General features: G+C 41.4%; 1 protein-coding gene across 6 annotated transcripts in view; it reads right to left on the bottom strand.

Annotated features, from left to right (window-relative positions):
- ACACA (acetyl-CoA carboxylase alpha) overlaps positions 1-25,101 on the bottom strand; it is a 237,437-nt gene that overhangs the window by 33,058 nt on the left and 179,278 nt on the right. For all 6 annotated transcript variants that reach the window (XM_088152435.1, XM_088152437.1, XM_088152436.1 and 3 more), the window contains 7 exons: positions 23,985-24,128; positions 22,686-22,806; positions 16,321-16,417; positions 15,234-15,330; positions 13,487-13,622; positions 5,319-5,496; positions 1,489-1,601 (listed from right to left, as the gene is read on the bottom strand). In XM_088152435.1, coding sequence (XP_088008561.1) covers positions 1,489-1,601; positions 5,319-5,496; positions 13,487-13,622; positions 15,234-15,330; positions 16,321-16,417; positions 22,686-22,806; positions 23,985-24,128 — 886 coding nt within the window. The remainder of the gene's footprint in view (positions 1-1,488; positions 1,602-5,318; positions 5,497-13,486; positions 13,623-15,233; positions 15,331-16,320; positions 16,418-22,685; positions 22,807-23,984; positions 24,129-25,101) is intronic.

The raw sequence follows: 25,101 nt of genomic DNA, 5'->3' as shown, positions 1-25,101 counted from the left end.
ATCCCAAAACATCTGGAGCACCACTTGAAGACCATCAGCATTGACAAAATCACCACTAGTCAATTGCAAAAGGCAGCTTTACTTGGAACAGCTTATGTCCTGCGACGATACCTCTAACACCCTCAGACAACATCTGCCTATCCCAGGTCCTTGGGAAGGACTTGACAGGTGGATAAAAATGCCAAACCCAGTCTAAACAAATGAAAAAAATTAGTTGAAGAACAACACTCAGTAAAGGAACAGGAAGAATGCTATTTCCTAATCTTTGAGGTCTCTGTGCAACCAAGTCAGGCGGTAGGAAAAGCTTTCTCTTGTTTTTATCCAGCATGTATTTGGACTGTATTGTCACTGGAGGGAATGAGAATATAGCAGCTCCCAGTTGGAGGGTCTAGTTCTGGAGACCAGATCAGAAAAATGTGGGAGCCATGGATCTTGTAGATCCAAAGGACCTGTTTGGAGATTACATCTGTGGAAGTCTTCCAAGAATTCATCTTGGAGGTTCTGTAGGAGGACATACCATATTCACCATGGGCAAACATCTCTGAGTTGTACACTTGTGGATGACGGATGTTGCAATCCAAGGGGTACCCCCTCTTTTTTGTACACAGGGGACTGACCCTTCCAACACTGCCATTTATCATCTGCAGTTTTTATAGGTACTTTCATTAAAAATAATTTCACTGTGTTAACAATCTTCTGCCTGACTGATCAGTGTCATCCTTTAAAATCAATAAATACATTCAGTGATTCTATATGCTATTTCCATCCCACCCTCCCTCAAGCTCACCCATTCTTGATCTTTTTTGTGGCTGTTACCCATTCAAATTTAGTTGTGAAGCCTGGTTTTATTTCTTAGGCACCATAAGTTTGATTTATGAGCAGAAAAAGCAGTATATAAATGGTCAAATGCACACATACACATATACTGCTAAATGTCACATACCCTGTTCCTCAGCATTTAAAAAAAGTCTGCAAATTTACATCGTCCTTTCTTATTCAGTGCCAAAGTTATTTTATTGTTACCTGCTTTGACTCTAAGAAATATCGAGGCAGGACAGGAGAAGATGTTACCATAGAAATGATCATTCGCCAGATGCAGATGGCTGAAGACCCTTGAACTGAAATCAGATTTATACATCTGGATGGATTTAATTAGCACACAAGTGTAATGGTATGTGGGAATGACCTTGGGAGACAGGGCAAGGAGACACAGCCAAGGGAACAGTCAGATAAAAGGCAGCTTAGACTGCAGCAGGAAAGCGGGCAGGGCAAGAGGCTCAGAAGAGACCCTCCCTAGTTTTGTGGGCTGTAAAGGGGATGGGGGGGCAGGGTGGGAGAGAGGTACTTTCAGACTTGAAAGATTCTGTTAATGTAACCTTATAATAAAGTAGAATTAACTCATCTGGTTGTGTTTCCTGTCTTGTCTACCTAGTAAGGCTGACACGAGCAACCCACCAAGACTTACACAAGCAACCCACCAAGACTTACCAAGTCGCTCTGCCAGTCCCATATAAATGGGATCCACACGCCTCATTGTTTTCACTAAGTCCTTCTTTCGGAATTTGATTTCCACAGTCCCTTCAGGTTCCAAGACACCACCTCTAAAAAAAAGACATTTTAACAGAAGTTAGCACACAAAATGCTGAAGGAGTCAGGAGTGATGCATTTAACCTCCAACAGAAGATAAGGACCCCTAAGCAACCTTGTAAAAGTTCCAGCCTCTCCTAGCTGTAAATGGAATAAACAGAGGCTGAAAATGCTGGTAAAACATGTCAGTACAGAACAAGGGGGCCCGTTCAGAAAGGAGGCTGAAAAAGAGAGAATGAGGCTGAGAAAGCTAACATTTTTAGGGAAACCAAGTAAGGAAGGGAACTGCAAAAGGTGAAGCTGGTTGAAATGTATATATTCATTTCAATTAGCCATACAACTTTCGCAGCAAAATTGGGGAGGGGGAAAAAAACCCTAATAAGCAGAAGAAATGTGTTTAAGCTGATGGAAACTTCACAGGATGAAACAAGAAACAAGGAACAGCCTTCTGGTAAAGCGAGATAAAAGCATACTTTAATAATCAAAGTACAGATACAAATGCTATGTCCTTCTAGCAAACTCATGAATAACTACTTTCCCACTGACCTTTAAACTGGCCTTACATTGTACAAGGGAACTGACAAGAGATGCTTTGTGCGTGTTTAATGCATATATACAAGGCATAGAGTCATCTACTAAGATTCTGTCATAGTGAATGGTGTTAAGAGAAAGGAGATAAATCTACATGCTTGGTATGCAGGCCCCCCCAAAATCCCATCCCTGTTCTAAGAAAGGAAGGTTTTCTATGCTGGCATCACTGTAGTCATATTTATGAGGTCATTAGAAAGAAAATCCAATAAACAGGATTTAGCTTCCCAAAGATCATACCTCCTCTTTTGCTGACCTCAGTTTCTTCCAGTGGACATGCTGTTGCCATCTGAACCTAAGAAAGGGCTTTATTTCAGGGCTAGGTGTTTGATCCCCTCCAGCACAGTCTTTTTTCCGTGACTCTTTAAAAAATATTTCTTCTTGGACTGCTCTCTAGGCAGTTCCTTGAAACCACAGCAAGAGGCTGAAGTTTGAGAACAGCTGGGGATTTATTTATTTTTTTACCCCTTTATATTCCCTGGGGAAAAAAAAAACTAGCAGATTTCAGTTTCTTTCAGGGATAATAAAGGCCAGATATTGTTGCTTTTTTTATAGTACATTAGGCATGTTGCTTGACTGTCCCATATGTGTTTTATATTGATAACGATTATGTTGTTTTGGGTTAGTTTTATGAGATGTATTAATGGTTATGGAGCATAATGTTATGAGTAATTAGTTATAATTTAGATGTTAAATGTTATTTTATGACTCATACAGAGTCTTAAGCATTTTAAATGTTATTATAACATTAGTTCTAATCTTTTGTTTTTAATTCTTTCCAACAATAAAGGATTGGAAAGAAAATACATAAAGGGGCTCGGGGCTGTCTGCCTGTTTGTCTGTCCATCAGCAAGAAATCTCTCTGAAAATGGAAGAGAACAGATCTAAAATTGGTGTGGGAGAAAAAGCTGGAAAAATAAAGATGGAATTTGAAAATGGGCTGGATGACGCCAAGGCCTGGAGAAAAACGTTTCTGAAAATTCCCCCAAAAGATGTTTATGGGAGAAAAGATTGGGCAGACTTCATTCCTTCTACTTTGTCATGCTTGCCACCTTTTACTGATTTTATTCTAATTTCTTTGCTTGATCGTTGTGGGCTGCCTTGAGTTGTGGAACTCAGGTGGCATACAAGTTTAAGTTATGAAAATGAAGCTTTGATGGTGGGATTTAATGATTAGATGGTTTGTGTTGATAGAAATAACATGAATTTGGATTACTTAGTGGTAAGAGATTAATTTTTTAATTTGTACTCATAACTGTATTGGCGATAGTCAGAAGTCACTTTCCGTTTCATCTTTCTATCTGTTCTCACTATTTCAGTTTTTGTCTTTTTCTTTTAGTTCTATTTTCTTTCTTTTCTATACTTTCTGATTTGCATTTTAACTCTGCTGTTTACATATCTTAATAAAAGTTTTAATTAAAAAAAACAAGTTTAAGTTATGATGATAATGATGAGGATAGTGTCCCTCCCACCTCCTTCCTGGTCATGTGACCCAGAGCAGAATGTATGCACTCCATGCTTGCCAGCGCCGACAAACACATGAACACAGAGATGCAACAGGAGGAAAGAGAAGAAGGAGACACACACACACGGATGGAACATGCTATATTATTGCACAGAAGAAAATACAGTGGCTTTCTGTGGCAACTGAAAGGGGTTGAAAATAATTTGAGAAGCCAAACTCTACATGGTTTTCCTTCCATGTAGATCTATTCCACGGACATCTAGATGCCTTCAAAGCCATTTCTTCTCATCCTTTTGCACTTTACTTTTCCTCGAGAAGGTAACTGGGCTCACTCTGCCCACTAAACCATCATGTGGTTATTTAGATTTGATTAAGCATACTGTATAAATTTAACCAACTTTGGGTTATTCACAAACAATGATTGAATAAACCATGGTTTAGCACAATGGGTGAGCAAAGACAATGTTAATCCTTGAAGCACACTAGAAAGAACTATGGACATTATTGAAGTAAGTGTTTGGGGTTTTATGATTTTTTAAAAGATTGCTTTCATACTTAAGAACCTTTTTCAATTGGCAATACCAGAAACTGGAGTGGGGAACCTTCTGCGTGTGAAGTAGATTATGAGAACCACCAAAATTATAGTCCCACTCCAATTTCTACACAATACTGTTTGCTTGTTGGTTAGGGTTTGTTAAATTTAGAGTTCCAGGTACAGCCTTCCTGTCACCCTTTCTCCCCAGACATTTCTGTGGAGGGGAGTGCTTGGCTGAGAGATACTGACTGGTTCATGGGCTTCTCAGAGGTTTGAAAATCTGCAAGAGTGTGGGCACAACTTTGCAATTGCCCTTTTGCAAATTTTTACATGCACACCCACCAACTAACACCACTGGACTTGCTCAAAATCATACAATGAGCTTCCAAGGTGAAGGGTGGACTCAAACTTTACAACCTCTCAAGTGACTTATTCAGTTGGAGATCTTTGGCCATGTTATATGTTTCAGTCTATGTTCTGACTTATTTGCCTTTCTAACAATTGATTGATTACGTGCCATCCAGTCAATGTTGACTTTTAGCAACCACATCTACCTATAAGTGACTAATTTACTTCCTTGGGAAAAAAAGGAATTTATAGAATTTACTCTCCATATTCTTATTCCAATCTGAAACTAACCATGCAAGATCTAGATTCCAAACTGGTTAGGCCTGAACTTTTTGTTCCTGTTCAGCATACTTCAGAAATGTTCCCTCTTTATTTGAGTACCTTAATTGTTCTAAAATACAGGATGCCTTTTTGCTATGACCTCTTAGGTACCAGAAGCCATTTAAAAAACATTCTGCCAGCTCAAAGAAATAGCCACTAGAACCCTGGTGAGGTCAAACCCATGAAACCTAGAGGGTTATACTGCAGCTTATAAAGGGCCAAGAGACAGTTGCTTGCGGTCATTCACAGGTCAGTGCGAGGAGCTGCCAGGAAGTGTGTGTGCACCCAAATCAAATATTACAGTGATAACTGCCACATTTTTAAAAGCTTTCCCTAACACCAGAACATCGCAGGTACTGTGGCTTCATAAGAATACCTTCCATGATATAAACTTACTAGGTGTAGTTGTTTTGTTAATTAACACTGCATTTGTATCTCAAGGCTATGCTAAATCAGTCAGTAGAGGAGACTTGCCTGCTGTCCCGGTCAGCATACATCTCCATATGTCGAGGATTAATGGTGGAATCGATCACAACCCAGGATCCTCCTCTGAGTTCTGCTTGGGGTGGGATATAAACAAGGACTGGTTGCTTATATTCTCGCAGACCGTCCACAATATAGGCCCCAAACTTCAGCACCTGGTCATACATATCTGCAGAAGAAAGGACACAGAAGTAAGAGGTTGGCATGCTGTTTTCTTCCTAACACCCCCCCCCGAAAAGTATCATTTAACTTGTGGGTTTCATTGCTTCAAGCGGTGGCTCTTGGCCTAAATTACTTTTTAAGAGAAGACTGAAACAAACTTATGAAAGGGAGAAATCCTATCATCAGTCTTTAGACACAGATGGCCAAATGGAACTTCAAAACTGTCATGGAATCCAAGGATAGAAATGTTCCACTTCAAGACTGCATTTGAATATGCAGCAGGAAGGAGTGATTGCATTAAAAGCTCCTACAAGATATTTATTGAGAAAATCCCTAAGGGCCAGAAACATTGCTTATCCTCCCAGCAGCTGGTATTCGGAGATATCCTGTTCCTGAAGATGGAGGTCCAACTCTTCTTCATTCAGGAAGGAAAAGAAGTCTCTAATCTCCATATAAAGCCATTGAAATCTAAGCCATCTAAAATCTAGCTGATTTTGCTGCTTGGGGCAATGAGCAAGACCTCATTCTATTCCAGGTACTAAAAAAGATTGGGCTGAATCTCCATTTTTGGACAATGGTGATGAGACAGCATCAGTCACAATACCTGTTGGTGGCAGGCAGACTAGAAGTGTAAGGTAGACTAGGTGATCCACAGATCTCTTCTACCAAATGATAGAACCATTTAGATGATGCCTAATTACAGTCATACAGACATGCATACTTAAAAACCACACATAACTTTGGTTTGCTCCAGTGTGATCTTTAACTTGTTCCCAGGCAAACAGGAATATAGTATCCAAAAAAAATGTTGACAAAAAAGAAGAGTAACTTTTGGTTTAAGGTCATCTCTGGATGAAAGAAACAATCCTTTTGTTTCCTATAGCAAATGACAAATTTATTGCTAATTAAACAATCGCTTTATTATGTAGCCCTAGCAATAAACCACTTGAAACTCCTTTCAGCTAATTCCAGTGTTAAGAAAATAATTGCTCGATTCAAATTATTTTAACCAAATTAATTCTTTAGTAGACTTTTTTTTTTAGTCGCGCTGCATAATAAAATAATGGTGCAATTAGCGTGGCATTTTTCACTCCTGCTATGAACGTATATTTTATTTGGAAGTAGCAGCCTGAGCTAAAGAGGGCTCGTTTGCATGGAGCTGGTGATCTTAAATAAATAAAAAATAGAGGAGGAGGAGACGTTTGCTGGGAAAGAACTAAAATCCTCATAAGCCATAGCAACTTTATTCAATCCAAGGCACCAACCATCTATTGAACTGTAACAGCTAATAGTCACTGATATCAGCACTCAACTTTCTGAGGGGAAAAACGGAGGGGCTGATTTTAGTCCTGAATGCTTTAAAACTGTATGTGTATCTGCTCAGGAAAATGTAGTGGGCAATGCATAGCTAATCCCTAAAGCAGTGCTTCCCAAACTTTTTACTTCATTACCCCAAATTGCTTATTAGAAGGAGGGCACTGGTGGGTATGTGCATGCGAGCGAAGGGGGGAAGGAGGGCGCGGGGCATGCGAGCAAAGAAAGGTTGGGGTGGTTGGGGGAGACTTGCGACCTCCCTTGCTGGCTTCCCCATGGACTTTGCTTGCAAGGTTGTAAATGATGATCACATGACTGTAGGACATTGCAACTGGTTGTAAATGTGGGCGGGCTGCCAAGTGCCCAAATTTTGATCACATGATCATGGAGGCACAACAATGGCCAGAACTTCAAGGACCAGTTGTAAGTTCCTTCCTTCAGCACTGTTGTAACTTCCAACGGTTGCTGAATGAATGGTTAACTCGAGGACTACCTATATTATAAAAACAATATCACTGAATGATCTTTATGTCATTTCAATAAATTACCATTGGGAATTTCAACGATTTTCGTCTTAATAGGAATACTTGGGGAGATTTTCGAATATATCTTAGTACACGTGGCAATCTTTAAGTCAAAGATTGGCCTTGTGTGTCATTACCCAAAGAAAAACCACTTTTACCCAATTTTGGGTAATTTACCCAGGCTTGGGAAGTACTGCCGTAAAGAGCGGGGGGTGGCGAGAAGTCAAGAGACGTCATCAATGGAGGTAAAGGCCAATTTTTTAGCCTGTTTTCTTTTTCAGATGTGTGGAGAGTTTGTTATTTGTTTGTTACTTGTTAAATGGCCTCTGTTTTGTTCTGTGCATTTTGTTATTAGAACATTTGAATCCCAGCTGCTTGCTGATTTAATATTTTTAGCTGTTTTTATGTCTTTTTTAGTTTTAGGCACTGCCCAGAGTCTACTGGAGTTGGGCAGCCAATAAATTTAAAATCATCATCATCATCATCGTCGTCGTTGTCGTCGTTGTGGATGAAGGCTAGCATACCTATTTTGGTCCTTATTTTATTCCCCCCACAAAAGAAAAGCCATGCTGTCAAAACCCGGTGATTTGTGGCCAGTTTCAGCAGTGCAAGCATGAGGATGACAAAACGTGGACTTGGGTCATAGAAGCTAACTTATGCAAGTTAGCAAGTTATGCAAATAGTTTTGAGTTTGCATTTCAGGTCAGAACTGGGCAGAACAAGGCATCTTTAACCACAGGATCTAGAGCGCATTGACAGAACATGGCTTGCCAAGCAGAATATCCCACACTTAACAGGTCTGCAAAAGTTTCAGGCTGAGAGACAGTAGTTATCCGTCACTATAGGCCTGACTGTCCAAGTCGCTCCAATGATCTGATTTAGTACAAGCTCCACATTTCTTCTCTAAGCAGGGATTCCTGTAACCAGTGGGCATCAGGCAGTGATAGCATGTACAAGGATGCTTAAATTCCTTGGGAAAAAAATAGGTTATAAATATAAGAAGTGCATAAAAACCCAAAATGGGGGGATCAAAAGGTCTTGGCCTGAGGCCTAAACAACAGTCACGCTTACAGCAGAGAATTCCTAATTCACTCATTCATTTTTCTTCTCCCTTATTATTCTGTATAATACCAATACAAAATAGAAACAAAGGTACTGATATTCAGTAGATATGGGAAGTTGATATATCATGGACTGCTTTAAAAAAAAGAGAGGGCCTACGAAAAGAGTTCCCCATGCATTTCAGTGGAGGAAATGCTCAAAGTTAACCACTCTGTTGAAGCTAATGGGGAAAATAGCATAAAATGCCTATTTTGAGGTGGAAACACTAGGCTCAGAAGTATTCTGAGCACAAAACAGCCCTGTCTCAGAACACCACTGATGGAGCCACAACCCTCCAGTTCAAGCTGGAAATACTTTGAACCATTTTGCACACTCTTAGAAAAAGAATCTGTCTTGGAAGCCGAAAGTAACTGAAGCCCTACTTTGATAAAGAATTTCTTGAATTTACGGAGAAAAAATGCTCGGCCACACATCTTCCTGAACGTGCAGGGACTAATAAGCTAGCAATATCAATGTACCTAGCCCATTACAATGAAAACAAACTGAAAAGCTATCTCCCGCATAGGAGTTTGTATTCTAAACTGAATCAGTACAGGGGGCAACAGAGAGATGGGTCAGGGAAGGACAAACCATGATTATTTCCTCAAATTTGACCACTGGTCAATCTGACTGTATGATACTAAGCAGCCTTTTTCAACCTGGCACTCTCCAGATGTGGTGGGACTGTGACAGTCATGTTGGCTGGTAATTCTGGCATCTGCAGGTCCTACACATTTCAGAGGTATCAGTTTGGGCAGAGGTTTGTGTGTGTGTAGTCAAAGTTTAGGAGAAGCATTTCAGAGTTTCACCACAAAGGTCTCTCCCTGAACATGTTGGGGGTTGAATCTGGAACCTTCTGCCTGCAAACAATGCACTATACCAGTGTTTCTCAACCATAGCATGCTGGCTGGGGAATTCTGGGAGTTGAAGTCCACCCCTCTTCGAGTGGTCAAGGTTGAGAAACACTGAGCTACACCGCTGAGCCATATGTGTTATAGAAGAATGCTATTCCAAGGACGCTCTTTATTGCTTAATGAAGGGAGTAAACTCAGGGTCTCTTTGCAGGTGAGTTATTCTTAGAGATGCTGGAAGCCAAACCTAGGATCTTCCACATGCAGATCATGTACCTTCCCACTGAGCATGGACGCTTTCCCTAGAACCAAGCTGAAGCCTTCATGGAGAGAGGAAGGTGATACGGGAAAATGGGATAGATGAGAAGAAGGTGACACTGTGTGGCTGGGAAGGAATGCCAAGCGTTAGCGCGACGGGAATAATGGATAGAATCATTCAGCACCAGAGACAAGTGACCGTCACGGGCCGGAACATCACATCTCTATCTAAATCTATAAAAATTTGAAACAAGGAAATAAAAGCAAAGACAGACAACCCTCAACTGGATTGTCCCCAAGCAATGACAGCAAAATATTTCCTATTTCTATCCACTGTCAAACATCTAATCACAAGGATAAAATTTTTATAATTAGCTCCGTGCAATTGAAAAAAAAAAATTCTATCAACTTTCTTAGGTGTCCTGGAAAATAGGCACCTGTATTTTCCCCCCTCAGCTCTGTAACTGTGGTCTTCCTCTTTTGCCCTTGTCTGTCAATTTTAGGCTACGTTCAAAGCTGGAATTAACCTCAGTAGTTTTCATGGAGCCCTAAGAAATGAAGGAAAGGAAACAAAAATTCACCAAGTAGGACATCCACAGCGCTCATATAGAGAATGTACTAAATTCATTACATTTGGTTCTGCTGCAGTACAAACATTCAGGTAATCAGTGTTGTTTGGTTCTTTCTTTAAAGTCTTTTTTATTCTGATTAAAGTCTCTGGTAACTGTTCCTTTTTATTGTTATTTATAACCTGTCCCAGAGGGTGGTGGGAGAAAAAAAGGGGTAACATGAAAAACTAACTGAGAACGACCCCATAGAGCGGCCAGCAAGGCGGTTTAATATCTTTGGGATTTGCATCTTATCAACCCTATTCACGCTGGGCTCGAGACCCCGGTGCTAATTTACTGGAAATTTCACGCTTGATGTCTCACTGTTGTGGGTCACTGGCAGTTCGTCTAAATAAACTGCTTGCCTCCATCTAAATATTCAAGGCGGGCTTTAAAAAAAATAATTTAATTTTTGCAATGTGCTAGAGAGCTTTGTAGCTCACTAGAACGCGTTTAGAGGAAGGCCGCCTTCCCCTCCCAATATGACTTTATTTATTATATAGATTAAAATAAATAAATATACATATATAGATATAGATATAAATATATGCACAGAAGCCAGTGTGTGTGGATGGCAAACATACACACACACCCCAGTCTAAATTAGACCCCCTGCACTGACTTGTAAAGAATTCCCCCCCCCCCTCCACTAATGTCAATTCTCAACATGGCAAGAGCGCTCTCTAATCTTTTCCTACTCATTACACACAATTTTGGAGTCATTTTACCCACAGCGCAGCCGTTTCTTAGCAATGTGTGTACATATGCATGTATTTGTGTGTTCTTAGGCTCACCAAGGGGTGGTATAATTGTTTATTTTCATTCCCTGCTTAATCCTTTCCTGCTTCCCCTTATAGCCCAACTAACACTGAAACTAAAATTGCAAACAACTCTCCAAGGGGAACTGGAAGATTGACAACGAGAGCTCTGAGTTTCTATACCTGCCAGCCCTAGGTAATATCTAAGTTGGAAGATTTTTTTTTTTAGGGGCAAGGCAAGACCTTGGGGCTGATGGCTTTTCACACAGAGAATCTATCAGATCCCCTAACCACACTGATTGTTGCTAGCCCCTGTTGAGTTTCAGACTGCAGGCTGCTCCAATGGTTTGTGATCAAGGTGGCCCTTTTCTTTGGCCAGTGATCAACCAACCTTCCATTTCTCTTATTCTGGCTGCCTTAAGAGCTGCAGAGATACATGACGGTAAAACAGGATGCCATCAGAGCGGATGGGACTCAGCTTTCCAGCCCAAATCGTTTTATTTCTTGCAGCATGGGGGAGGGGGGAGAAGGGTTACCGAAAATAGATGCATTTCGCCTCCCCAAGGCTTGACATCCCTGTTTTGCATCCTTAATTGAAAAGAAAAATAACTAGCCCTGCCAAAAGTCATCACTACGATGCCAGGTTTTAGCAACTGGATCCTACAGGGCTTCCAAAAGTCATTGGAGACCCACGCAGCGTACAGAACATCAAATCCTGTTTTATATGCCCTCTCCTATTGATGGTTATTTGCATCTTTAAATTCATCTCCATTCATCTCTAGGAAACTCCTTTAAATGTGTAAATATGAAGTATGGCAACAGAACCATATTGAGTAAAATAGTGGCTAAGTAGGTAAACGTTGACATAGAAAATCCACCAGTTTGAATCTTCCCACTGCCATTAATTGACTTCGCAGTCTCATACTAGCCTGCCTACTCAACCTAAGCCGACTTCCTTTATACAAGATGCAGAATAGTAATACTGCTGCCCTGAGCTGGGAGGCTGGACTAGATGACCTCTGGGATACCTTCTAACTCTACATACGGTTGTATGATTCTTCCTCTTGAAGTCCAGAACAGGTTTTGTGTCGCATCTCTAGGTATCTCTTCCAAAAGCGGGCAAAGCCAGGGGTTTTAGTATGAAATTGGTAATTTAAATGTCTGCAAAGCTTAAGACATCAATTTTGTTCCTCACTGCCGGAAGCCGGATTCGCTTAATGACTCTGGTGATTCACTTAACAACCATGGCAAAAAAGGTCATAAAATTGGACATGGTCACACGATGCCTCACTTAACAACTGCATCACTTAGCAACCAAACCTCCAGTCCCAATCATGATAGTAAGTTGAGAATTACCTGTAATACCAGGCTTTTCTTCAGCCAAGAATCAGGTTTGGTCACAAGCAATCTGTTGAGACTATGTAAAATTTCTGAGGCTTACACGTGGCCCTAAAGCTGCAGGTTGTCCCTCTGAACCAATGTGATTGTAACTACTGAAGAATTCTACACAAACATTAAATACTAAATTAAACTATCTCCATGAATGATCCAGGCTACATTTCCTTCCTCATCAGACAAACTGATTAATATCTGTAGACTTCATATAAAGAAACAGGGGTTATCCAAAGATTGGGGTGGGCAATCGATGCATGTTGGGGACATATTTGGAATTTTGAGAGCGATTCATGGATGCACTCACAAAATGGCTGCTAGTCACAAAACATCCACCCACCAGAGGATGAAATACCTCTGACCCATCCCGTCTTCAGGATAGGCTCTATCATCCAGTAGGACTTTTATGGGCTGCAAACACAGTTAAAGATTAGTGGCTGCATACACCCAACCTGTTAAACTTGATTAGCATTAAGCTTTTGATGACTGAACATCTCATGCAAACCCACTTAGTTTATGGATCACTGTATTGTGAAAACCCAGAAAATGGTTTCATCTATACTTAGGTTAAACAGCCAATGTTAGTTAGAGCCTGGTGCTTGGCCTTCCAACGTGTCAACCATTTGGTGTTTAATTAAAAGAATCTTCAAAGATATCAGGTGAGAAAGAAAGCTGTTGAGCCTGAAGACAGATCTCTGGGTTTACAAACATGCCTGTCTCTTCAACAGATCTTCATCCTGGCTTTCCTTTTTAGCACCTCTTCCCTTGGCAGCATTTTGCAAGCAAATAATTCTCTGAATCTTTAAACAGATGTAGATGATACTGACACCCTGCAGTCCTCAAGTGTTTGGGTCCAACAGGAAAGAGTCAGCACTGAGAAACAAGAAGGCAGCTGCAGCACATTGAGTGAACTTCTGAGATGTGTAGAAACCAAATTTTTTCTGGGATCCCAAAAATAAAAGATATAATTCCCTCTCCCACCCTTCCAAAAACAGGCCTACCAGAATGTAGACACAGAATGCTGAGAGCCAGATGGGGGCAGGTGGGAGGAAGGATAGACACTGTTTTAATGTCTATCCCATGGACTACCACTAAACCCACCCCTAAATTCCATTAATTGTCCCAGTCCTCTGCCCTCTACCACCACCACAGCTTTTCAATGTGCTTCTTTCCCTTTTTTAGAATAATCACCTTTCATTCCACCTGAGAAACCTCTCCAGTTGGCAAAGACGATCAGCGGAAGTCCTTCCCGGTTAAAATCCTTGATCGCTTCAGCGGTTTTGAAGGCAGAATCAGGAAACCATACTTGGCCAGCTTGCTGGATAATCTGTTGCAGGAGGTGGGGAGAGGGAAGATAAATTATCCAGAAAATAAAACACAAATGCAGAGGCATTTCATTGATGCAACAGTCTTTTACAGAAATGGAAAACTGTGTTCTTCCAAGCATGGAACGCAGACTGGGAACATCCCCTTTTTTGTCTATATTGGCTGGCTATGGCTGAAATTACATTGGAACAAAGGCCAAAGTTAGATCAGATTCTCCACCTTTATTTTACTACAAGAAATGGTTATCAACCAGCTGGAATATAAAATCCAAAGTTGCAAACCCCTAGACAGGTACATCATGTTAGTCCAGCCCTCCCCAACTGGATGCCCTCCAGGTTGGCTGAGACTACAGCTCCCAGAATTCCCCAGGCAATGGTCATGCTGGCTTGGAATAGCTGCAGTCTCAAAACACTTGAAGAGTGCCACCTTGGGAAACACTGCATTAATCACAGCAATAACCTGACCATGAGAATCACCTCTTATGTCTTTCTGAATCCCATGACAAACCACTAAGCCTTTTTTAAAAGGATCTCTAAACTACGAGATTTGTACAAGCACAAATGCACTGCAGCAACCCAGAACAGGAGAAAAAGGAAACAGACCTCCTATACTTCTTCCAACAAAACGGATACCCACGCAACCTTATCAAAAAGTGCCTGATCACTCAACCCACTGCAGCACAACCAATACAAGCTATGAAAAGGATAACAATATCATACATCAAAAACATCTCAGAAACAACCAACAGGCTATTACAACCATTACAGTAGCACACAAACCAACTAAAGCCCTCCAAAACATCTAAAGTCAACCAAAAGACCCAGTAGCCCAAGAAGAAAAAATAGGAGTCATCTACAACATACAGTGTAAGGACTGTAACAACCGCTATGTAGGACAGACAGGCAGAAGACTAGCAGAGCACATCCTTGAACACCAACTAGCATTCAGAAGACATGATAAAAATCTCACAACACATGGACTCAATCTCACAACACATGGACAGACTTAATCTCACAACACATGGACAGACTCAACCATAGTTTCAGCTGAGAAACTGCAAACATTCTAGATCAAGCTAAATCTAAAAACGTTATGGAATCCCTGGAAACTTGGCATTCAGACAAATCAGCCATCAGTAGACACGTTGAGATAAACCACATTTACACACCATTCAAAAGAGACAACAAAAAAAGCTAAGAAGGAAACAAAAAGACCAGAATGCACCCTCTCCAGCAGCCAACACCCAGATAAGCAGGGATTAACACCAGACAAATGATCAAGCTGAAAACAATACCCTAATCAAGGAACTACCAAGGAGAAAGCCACACCCCCACCAACACTGGCAGGGCAAGCTACTGTATATAAACAGGGAACAAACCCCACACTCACTCGTACTGACAATGTTACCTAGTCAGGCAATGAAAGGTCTGCAAGCAAACCACCAAACTCAGAGAGCACCCAGGACTCCACAGACTTGTATGAGTCAGAACAGGCTTACTAGATCTGGCATGCCAAAATCCAAGGATGTGCTGTTTCTCTTGGATGCCATCTGGTGGTCATACAGATGTTTTCAGGCCATACATGGGTCATCTACCTTAGAAACAACACTTACCTTGGCTTCTGAGTCTAGGTTTGCAGGATCTGCAGGAATGCTCAGTTCCACTGTCCTCGTTTCAACAGCAACCACTCCAAGTGGTATCCCACCCAGCCTAGTAAAAGCAATAACACAGATGAAATGCTTAGGCAATGTTCCCCAGCCCTGTTCAAAACACTGGTTCTGATTTTTAAAACCTATATAAGGCTTAGAAGAAGGCTCAGCCAAAATTGCTTTTGCAAAATAAACAGAACGTAAAGAACATAAAATAATAATATTTTTTTAAAAAGCAGCCAGTAACAAAAACAGAAGCAACAACTCCAACTCTAGTTTGGGTGTGCTTGTAGATCCACAGACAGAGGGGCTGTGTATGCTTTGAAAATGTTTTAGCTCTGGATGAGCACAGTTTCTTTCTGTTACCCATTAAAGCAGCTTGCTTTTTTTTTCAAGCTTTCTTGCAAGCCTGAGAAACAGTTACTGTAACTTTAAAAACTGCAATAATTTTAATGAGTGGACTCTTTAAAGCAGCATATCTTTTTTCAGGCCCACTTCCCCATAACAAGGCATTAAGATGTAATTTTTAAAAATACACAAAAGGATGGGTTAAATAAAAAACACAGATAAATAGCATTCCCTATTAAAGTTCAAAAATATACCTACAGATCCACAACAATCATGTACAGTCTTGACTGTCTGGGGGCTGGCTTACAAATGGGCCCATTTTGAGTAGGGGTATTCAAGACATTTTGAGCTTGAAATGAGTGGTCCAGACCTTACCAGAAATGTGCTGAAACAGCCCTTGATTCATGCTCAGAACATGTCCCATATGATTAGAACCATCATCAAAACCCTTCTGAAAAGACCAGAAGAGCTGTCTGAAGCTCAGAACATTTTGAATTCAAAATATTTTGCACCCCAGTAGCTTTGCGTTTTGCATTTGCCAATAACACACTGTATGACCATGACTCCTTTTTAATTCAGATATCTTGCTATCTTACAGGGTTCTTATACTAATAACAAGAATCTTAAGTGCTCTGAGGATGCTAAAGCACTCTAGGCATGGTTATTATTGTCGCTACTATTCTTAATGTTATTAAAGGCTTACCTGGCTCTACCAACTACAACAGTCTGAGCCCAGGGCTGCATGATCTCCAAAAAAGAGCCGTAATCAAAGAAACCACTTAGCCATTGGCCCTTTTGAGCTACAAAGATGGGGAGAAAAGAGGAAATATTAAGAAGAGTGGAAAATTAGTATTACTTGGTACCATAGCAGATCTTGGTTTGGTGAACAGAAGAGCAGACGAGTTCCACTAGGATGGTGGAGCTGAAGGGGGACCCCTTCTCTCCTTAGTCACCCACTAGCCACCCAGAGTTGCCCACTGGGGGAGATAGCATACAAATTTAATCCATCCATCCATGCTGTCCAGGAAGGAGAATATGGTAAAGGAGTTCCATAACTACCATTTCCCCCCTTTTCCACCCATTCCTTTCTTCTAATGACAATTAGACTAAAAACCTGTCTTAGTCCTTGAACAACTTTTATGAAATATTAGGTCCTTTAGAAGCAATGGCTGTGTTCACACAACTGAGATCACCACCATACCTCCTTTGTGCCCACCAGGCCCACTGCTTCACTCAGTTTTTCAGTTTGTTAAATATTAGGCAAAATTAAAATCAGAGATGGCATACTGAGAAGCAAAGCATCTTTACTGCCAAGTATGCCCTTGGATTCCACACAGGTCACACCAGCATTTTTAGAAAATAATGGTGTGTGGCAACAACCCAGTGCTTTGTTTGTAAATCTGCTCACTTGCACAGAAAAAGACAAAGATCAGCTGGAAGTTGACAGACATATTATGCTTAACTCATTCACTGAATTAACTTATGTCCTAACTTCACACAATGCATTGAACCATAAACTAACCACACAGGTTGGGCCTGAACAACTTATTAAGTCACTTAAAAAACTAACCAAGGTTAACACTGACTTAGCTAAGCGTATTTGCAAGTGAATTTGTAAGACCTTTACCTGACCTGCATAAATGTGTTGTCTGAACACAACCATTAACCTATAAGTCCAGCTCTGACCAAAGAAGGCATCTGTAACAAGAGTTGCCAAACCATCCTTGTATCCACAGGACCTAGTGCAGATCACCCATAAAAGCAAGTACAGTGATACCTCGGGATACGAACGCCTCTGCTTGCGAATTTTTCGGGTTACGACCAGCTCTGGCCCCAAAATTTTACCTCGGTTTGCGAACTCCGCCTCGGGGTACGAGCCATTTTCTGCCCGTGCCACGTGGTCCGCGGCCATTTTTCCGCCCGTGCCACGTGGTCTGCTGCTGTTTTTCCGGCCCTGCCGCGTGGTCCGCGGCCGTTTTCGCGCCGCGCCGGGCTGTTTTCGCGCCGCGCCGCGCTGCGCCGGGCCGTTTTCGCGCCGCGCCGGGCCGTTTTCGCGCCGCACCGCGCTGCACCCGCCATTTTCGCGCCGCACCACGCCGCGCCCGGCCGCTTTCCGTGTGGTCCGTGGACGCCAGAACGGATTAACGGTAATTACATTGAACCTTATGGGAAATTGCCTCGGGTTGGGACTTACATTGAACCCTATGGGGAAATTTGCCTCGGGGTGCGACCAAATTCAGAGGGTGGAACGGATTAACCGGATTTACATTGAACCCTATGGGGAAATTTCCTTCGGGTTACGACCAACTCGGGATACGCCCAGAGTCACGGAACGGATTAAGTTCGTATCCCGAGGTACCACTGTACAGCTTCAATTGCACCATCGTGGCCATCATCTTGACTTATTACTATTACTATTACTGCCTCTCTCTTATCAGCTCTACTTTGCTTGTTCTCAGAAGCTGAGACATACCTCTCATAAACATCCTGTACCAATTTTGGAGCTTCATCCATCTTGCCACCAACATGTTGGATATCTGTGTATATTTTACCCAGGATTACCTTAAGAGACAATGTCCCGCTTCTAACAAATTGCATGAGGAGTTACATATTAAAATGACAAAACCATCTGCCTGCCCTCACCAATGGTTGTCTCTTTAATTTGCTCGTCTGCATAAAAGAGGGCCATTTATCAGCAGAAAGCATCATTTATTGTTAAACGATGGGACACGTGGAGCAGAGGGAATTTGTGTTCTTTTAAATAAATAACTCTACAGGGTGTTTTTTTCTTTCTTTCAAGACACTGCAAACATTTTTCAAAAGAAATCTAAGGCATTCCATCTGTTGTTTTTCAAGCCTCTTCAGTTTTGTAAATTATGCACTATCTTTTAAAGATAACTTATTAGGGTTCTTCACCCAAATGGACAATTCTAGCAATGGTGACATAGATAATTTGCAGGGGAAAAAAGCAGATCATTGGGATGAGAATCCACACCCCAGCAGCCTGGCACATGCTTGGAAGCAATGTTTCTCAACCTCAGCAACTTTAAGGGGTTTGGACTTCAACTCCCAGAATTCCCCAGCCAGCATGTTGGCTGGGGAATTCTGAGAATTGAAGTCCACACTTCTTAAAGTTGCTGAGGTTGAGAAACACTGCTTGAAAGTCTCAGATCCAGCTCTCGGGATCTCCGGCTAAAGCAAATGAAAAATCAGGGGATGGAAGAGAAGTTTCTTCCCAAGACAAGGGCTGGGTCAACATCTGCAATGCTTGAGCAACTGTTGAAATCTTAGAGGCCTTGCTTTGGATTCTCCTGATTTTCTTCCAACCCAGCACTTGGAACATCATTTGGAGCTGGACTAATACCAACATCACCCTGACCTAGAGTTATTCTGGGGTTTGTGAGAACTTAAAAATGTGACTAAACTAAGAAACAGTAATCAAAAACAAATGCACGAGCCTTTCCACCATCACCCCTTCTTCTAAGTCCCGATAGTAAATAATATATGTAGCTCAAGGTTGAACTATTGGCGTTCTCTGAGCTCTGTTGTTTTTCAGACATTTCATTACCGGGCTATGTAATGTCATCAGTCTGCAGGGAAACAACTAAGCTCAGAGAACCTCAAGAACCCCAAAGTCCTGATAGCTTTTCCTTTCTTGTTGCATCTTCTAACATTGTAAACATGAAGATAAAGATGTATTATTAATCTCTGCAAATCACATTGGAAGGTTCTGCCTGGTGTCAACTCAGATTGTGGCAGGACAGAAAGACAATAAACAAACAAACATAATTTCTATATTGCGCCTAGCTGTTAGAATGTGACTGTTCCACCCAAGTAATTCTGCCAGCAGGACCCAGAACCTACTTGTCCAGGACCTCCGAACCCATCTAAAATCCTGTGAAGCCACTGTTATTCAGAGCAGAGCCATAGTCCCCAACTAAATGCAGGAGTCAGAAAAGTCTTACACAATCTGGTGGAGAAGAGGATTCATGAAACATATCTAGTGGACAAATCTAGAAATGAGGCCCAAAGGGGTCTGGATGTGTTGTCCCCCAAAGAGCAGAAAGACAGAAGTAGTAAATCGTGACTTGCTTGGATTGAAACTGAGCTAAAACCTGATGTCAGGCTAAGATGCTGGGCTAAAAAACAGAAGTCTGTGAGTCCTAGTCCTCCAATAGAAGAGAATATATGTAGCTCAGGGTTGAACTGTGGAGTCCTTGGGGTTCTCTGAGCTTGGTTGAGCAAACCCCACTCCCTTCTAGCAGTGAAGATGTTACGTGGAAGGGTAACAAAATGTCTGCAAGAAAACAACCAAGCTCAGAGGACACCAAAGACTCCACAGTTCTAGTCCTCCCTTAGGCATGAAAGTCAGCTGGGTAAATTTGGGTCAGTCATAGGGTTGTTGTTGTGGGGAGGGAAATAGGAGAGGGGAAGTGTAGTATAATAAAGGATAAACATCTAATAAATAAATAAATAAATATGCTTCTGAAGCAATCTTGATTTCTGGCAACTGCCTGGACCGGTCCCTGAAGTTTTCTTGGCAGCATTTTTGGAAGTGGGTTGACACTGTCTTCTTCCTGGGACTGAGAAAGGACTGTCCCAGGGTCACCCAACTGGCTTGTGTGTCCAGGTTTCCCCCCTCCTAGTCCAGCATCTTTATCCACTGGACCAGGGTTTTTCAACCTTGGCAACTTTAAGATGAGTGGACTTCAGCTCCCAGAATTCTCTTCAACTCCCACTCTGGTTAGGGAATTCTGGGAGTTGAAGTCCACACCTCTTAAAGTTGCCAAGTTTGAAAAACACAGCACTAGACCAAACTGGTTCTAAGTACTGGCTCCCACTTTCTCTCTTGCCACCAGCCCTGAACTGGCCTTCTAGAGCCCTCCATTGTACAAACATTGTCTACAAAACAGCTGCAAAAAAAGGGATGGGAGGGGGAGCTTAGTGTTCGGCCTTTTTTGCTATGCTATAATTCTGAAGAAGTCCTTCTTCCACCACAAAGCCAAGTGCAAAACCAATTAAAAGTGGAGATCTAGGGACCCCAACCTCTGCTGACTCCAACAGGATGGAAAGTGTTTTATCAAGCCCAAACTTGAAATTACTATGTTCTAATATTCCCTGCCTCCATGGCCCCCCGCTGTAAAATGTGGCCATCCATTTCAAAATTATCTCTTCATCACTGAGTCCAGAGCTGATCGTTTCGATTCTGGGCCTCGTGTTGAGCGTCAGTTTGAAGAATATCACAGCACTATCTCTCCTAATAAACGGCTTTAACTTTTCACCTAAGAGATCTCTCCCTTAACTTATCGCAGAGAATCATCTGCTTCCCTCAACGCCTCTACTAAATTAGAAACCAAAGTCACTCAATTTGGAACATGCACACTCAAGACAAGGCAGATGAATTGCCAGCAAGATGATGGGGGGAAGGAAGCAAGGGGAAGAGCATTAGCCCCAAAATTGCCCAAAAATCTACAACCGTCACCTGCCTCATTCTAAGTAGGAGCCAAAACGTCAGGAACCACCTCGTTCACATTTTGAATTCTGGCAGAAACCTGCAAAGGGGCTTTGTATAAAAAATAGTTAAAATGTTCTATTACCCTGGATTAAAACAGTTATTATTGTGGTGGTGGTATGAGTGAGATCTGTAATGCAACTGCTTCTGTTCAAGCTTCTAGCCAGCCATGCCTTTTTCCAAGAAATTCCTCTGGGCCTTTTATTATTTTCCAACTCCAGCACATACACAGTTTTCCAAGACTATACAGCATTTCTGGCTTGGCGGGGTGGTGGTGGTGTTCTTTCTCCTTTAAAACGTTTCCATTTAAGCACCTTTTTTTCCTGCAAAATTTCCATATGCCTGTGTGGGCCAGTTCTTTGGGTCAGAGGATGACTTTGTCATTTTATAGAGCAGAAAGGGTGGGCAAAACATCTTGAGGGCAAAACTTCACAAAACCTGCTGTTTCAAATGCAAAACTGAAGTTCCAAGTGCAGCCCTGATTGTTTTATAGCAACTTGGAAGTGTTTCAGGTTCAAAACAGTTCAAAACACTGCTGCAAATTCAAATTGCTTATAAAATGGTGAAAAAAGCCCATTTCACAGAAAGCAGCATTCAGAACTTAGAATAGTTCATATTAAAATGTTTTTATACACTCCTATACAGCAGTGTTCTTCACTGCCTTCAAAAACTGATGGGGAATTATGGGAAAGTTGGAAAACCAACAAATAGGATTCATACCCTGCTGAGTTACATGAGAGTAAATACTTCCTTTACTTTGAAATTGCTGTTCTTTAACCATGAGCTAAAGTCAATCTTGCCCCATCCGTTGCATTTTTCATAGCTTCAGATCCTTTCTACGGTTGAAAAGTATCTGCCCAAACCTAGACTGCAACATTATTGAGATGAAAGAAAAATTCTGCAAGTTTTCCCTTCCAAGATATTAGCATGTCTTAAACCAGTGATGGTGAACCTTTTGGGCTGTGTGTGTCAAAAATTCAGAAAATGCCTAACTTGACTCTGCTGGCATGTCACCCCCCACGAACAAAAGATAAAAAATTCTTTATGTATTCATTTATTTAAAAAAATGCAGTCCAATTACGTGTGGTGCTATGTATTATATAAAGAAACGTCAAATAATTACAAAAATGAAATACGCGTAAAACAAACTCAGTTTCTTTGGTAACTCAAACAGGGAGAACAGTTGTTGTTGGGTGCTGGTGAACACTGGCGTGTTACTCAAAACATCAGTGCATGTCACCTTTGACACACGTATCATAGATTCGCCATCACTGTCTTAAACCAAACCGAGTAAAAAACTAGACCTGAACATACAAACAACATAGACTTCTGGAAATTTAAACCTACAGGCAGTATGAAGCAACATAATATAAGAGTCCCATGAGTAGGCGATATAGAAAGGTAGGCAATAACATAAATAAACATCTTACAATAGATATGTTTGTGTAGAGGGTTTTAGGATTCATATACTGTATATTTGGAGAGATACCAAACGTAAGTGTGGCCCCTTCCCCACTTTGTCCCAGATTGAATCCCACTTTCTGAAGTATACATACTTGGGTGAGGTCGTCCAGTAAGCATCCAGCGAGGATCGTAGGGGGCCTTGGTGGGAAGGAATTCAATTGTCCTGTCTATCGGGTCCTTCACAGTGAGCCTCGGAACTGGACTGAACACACTCTAATGCAAGAGAAACAAGCCAGGAAGCCATGTTTTTACAAATCCTTATAGATTACGGCCCAGTTTTCAGAAAACCCTTCCCCAGAGCCAGTGGAGAAAGCCATGTCAGTTAGAAACCATCTACTTTGTTAACTGTTTGCAGTGAGGATCCACTTTGGGTATTACTAATATTAAAACTATTGGCCCCTCATTTCTTATGCTTTTTTTCATGATCTTACACTATTGTTCCAGAAATGATTGTTGTCCTTTCATCCCACCGAGCCTTTTGGGGATTCCATAGAGTCCAATCCCTCTGCCAACCATGCAGCTAAGAAAAAACAGACCTGCATTTACAATATCAGCAGTGATGTCATAAGGACAGGACTTTTGGGGGAGAAACGTAGGAGGCCTTTGAATGAGACCCCGAACCCCCAAATACAGTAGAATTGGTTTTGTACATTTTGAAGAAATATAAAAAGGGTGCCATGTAAAATTAAAAATTAGTTTCATGAGAGGGTACAAGAACAACTCACACAATATGATTATTGTTCATTTAGGCTTCTATTTTTGTATTATGTTTTATTGGCTTTAATCCTCTGCGCACCATCCAGAGTCACTGTTGTGAGATGGGCAGCTATATAAATTGTGGGGATCTTGGTACTCTCTGAGTTTGGTTGTTTTCCTGCAGACGTTTCATTACCCAACTAGGTAACATCATCAGTGCAACTGAGTGTGGGATTTGCTGCCTGTTTATATATACTTGCTTGCCCAGCCAGTGTTGGTGGGGTGTCATTTCCTCCTGGATTAGATTATTGATTAGAGTACTATTTTCTGCCTGACTCTTTGTCTGGTGTTGATCCCTGCTTATATGAGTGCTGCTGGAAGGAATGTGTTTGAGTCTTTTTGTTTCCTTCCTAGGATTTTTATTGTCTCTTTTGAATGGTGCATAAATGTGATTTATCACTATGTTTCTGTCGATGACTGATTTGTCTAAATGCCAAATTTCCAGGAATTCCCTTGCATTTTTGGATTTGGCTTGGTCTAAGATGCTAATAGTTTCCCAGTTGAAACTGGGGTTGAGTCTGTCCACGTGTTGTGAGAGCAAGGAGTTTTCATCCTGTCCTCTGACTTCTGGTTGATGTTCATGGATGTGAGCCATATAAACTGTTTAAATAAAGAAACAAACAGGAAAAGCGTACCTTTGGCATGTAAGAGAGCCATTGCAGAATGGTATAGACACCTTCAAAGTCGTCACACACAGTGCTGTGGGTCACTCCGTTGTTATGCATGATCTGGATGCCACCCAACTGGTTATTAGAAGTGTACACCTCTCTTCCAAGCACCTGTGCAAAGAAGGGGCAAGAAAAACAAAGCATTTCTAGATCTTTTAAAGCACTCAATGATATTGACTTATTTAAAATACTTTTTTGTTCCTTCTACAGCAAGCCACCAAAGTGGCTAATATAGCCTGCATTAGAAAAATATTTACATGAAGGAAAAACAGACAACAGTATGCAATGAAATTCTTGTAAGATAGTATTTGTATGTCCAGTCCAATCGGATGTCTCTGAAGATTACAATTACCAGAATTCTGGGTACTTTAATTCCAGTATAAACAAGTTGATGAAGTCTGCTTTAAGCCAGACCAAGAACTAACCTTCATTAACTGGATTTAGCCGGATGAAAGAACGGACAGAATCAATTACTGGGACAATAATATCACGACTCAGTTAAATAGAGAGGCCCAAATCATTCAAACATTTTCAAAGAGACTTTTTATGGCAGCGTTTCTCAACCTTGGCAACTTTAAGCTGTGTGGACTTCAACTCCCAGCATCCCCCAGCCAGCATGCTGGCTGGGGAATTCTGGGAGTTGAAGTCCACACAGCTTAAAGTTGCTAAGGTTGAGAAACACTGCACTAAACAAACAAACAAATTTATATAGTTCTGGTTGTTAGACAAATTTATTCATTTAGCCCATTTGTATAGCCACCCATCTCACTAACGTGACCCTAGCCAGCGTATAACCAACAAATAAAAACAAATAACAACCATTTAAAAAAATTAAACAATAAAAACCAAGATTGCAGGAGAGTAACAACATCCTAAGCGCAGTGCAGCCATCTCGATGGAATCTTGTTGGAAAAACCATTTTTAAGGGCTTTCCAGAAGGCTAATAGGGATGGGACTAACCTTACCTTGGGGGGAATGATGTTCCAGAGGGTGGGAGCCACAACAGAAAAGGCAAATGGATATATTTGGGTTCAGATAGAAAAGTGTGCATTAGCCTTTAGAGCAGGAAACCAGGAAGTGTGGG

This window comes from Python bivittatus, unplaced genomic scaffold (assembly GCF_059951505.1).
Source record: "Python bivittatus isolate LINGU-HERP-01145 unplaced genomic scaffold, Pbiv_v1 ctg000690_np1212, whole genome shotgun sequence".
In the NCBI taxonomy this organism is placed as follows: Eukaryota; Metazoa; Chordata; class Lepidosauria; order Squamata; family Pythonidae; genus Python; species Python bivittatus.
Note: the sequence above shows the minus strand (reverse complement) of the source record. Positions and strands in the feature narration are given on the sequence as shown.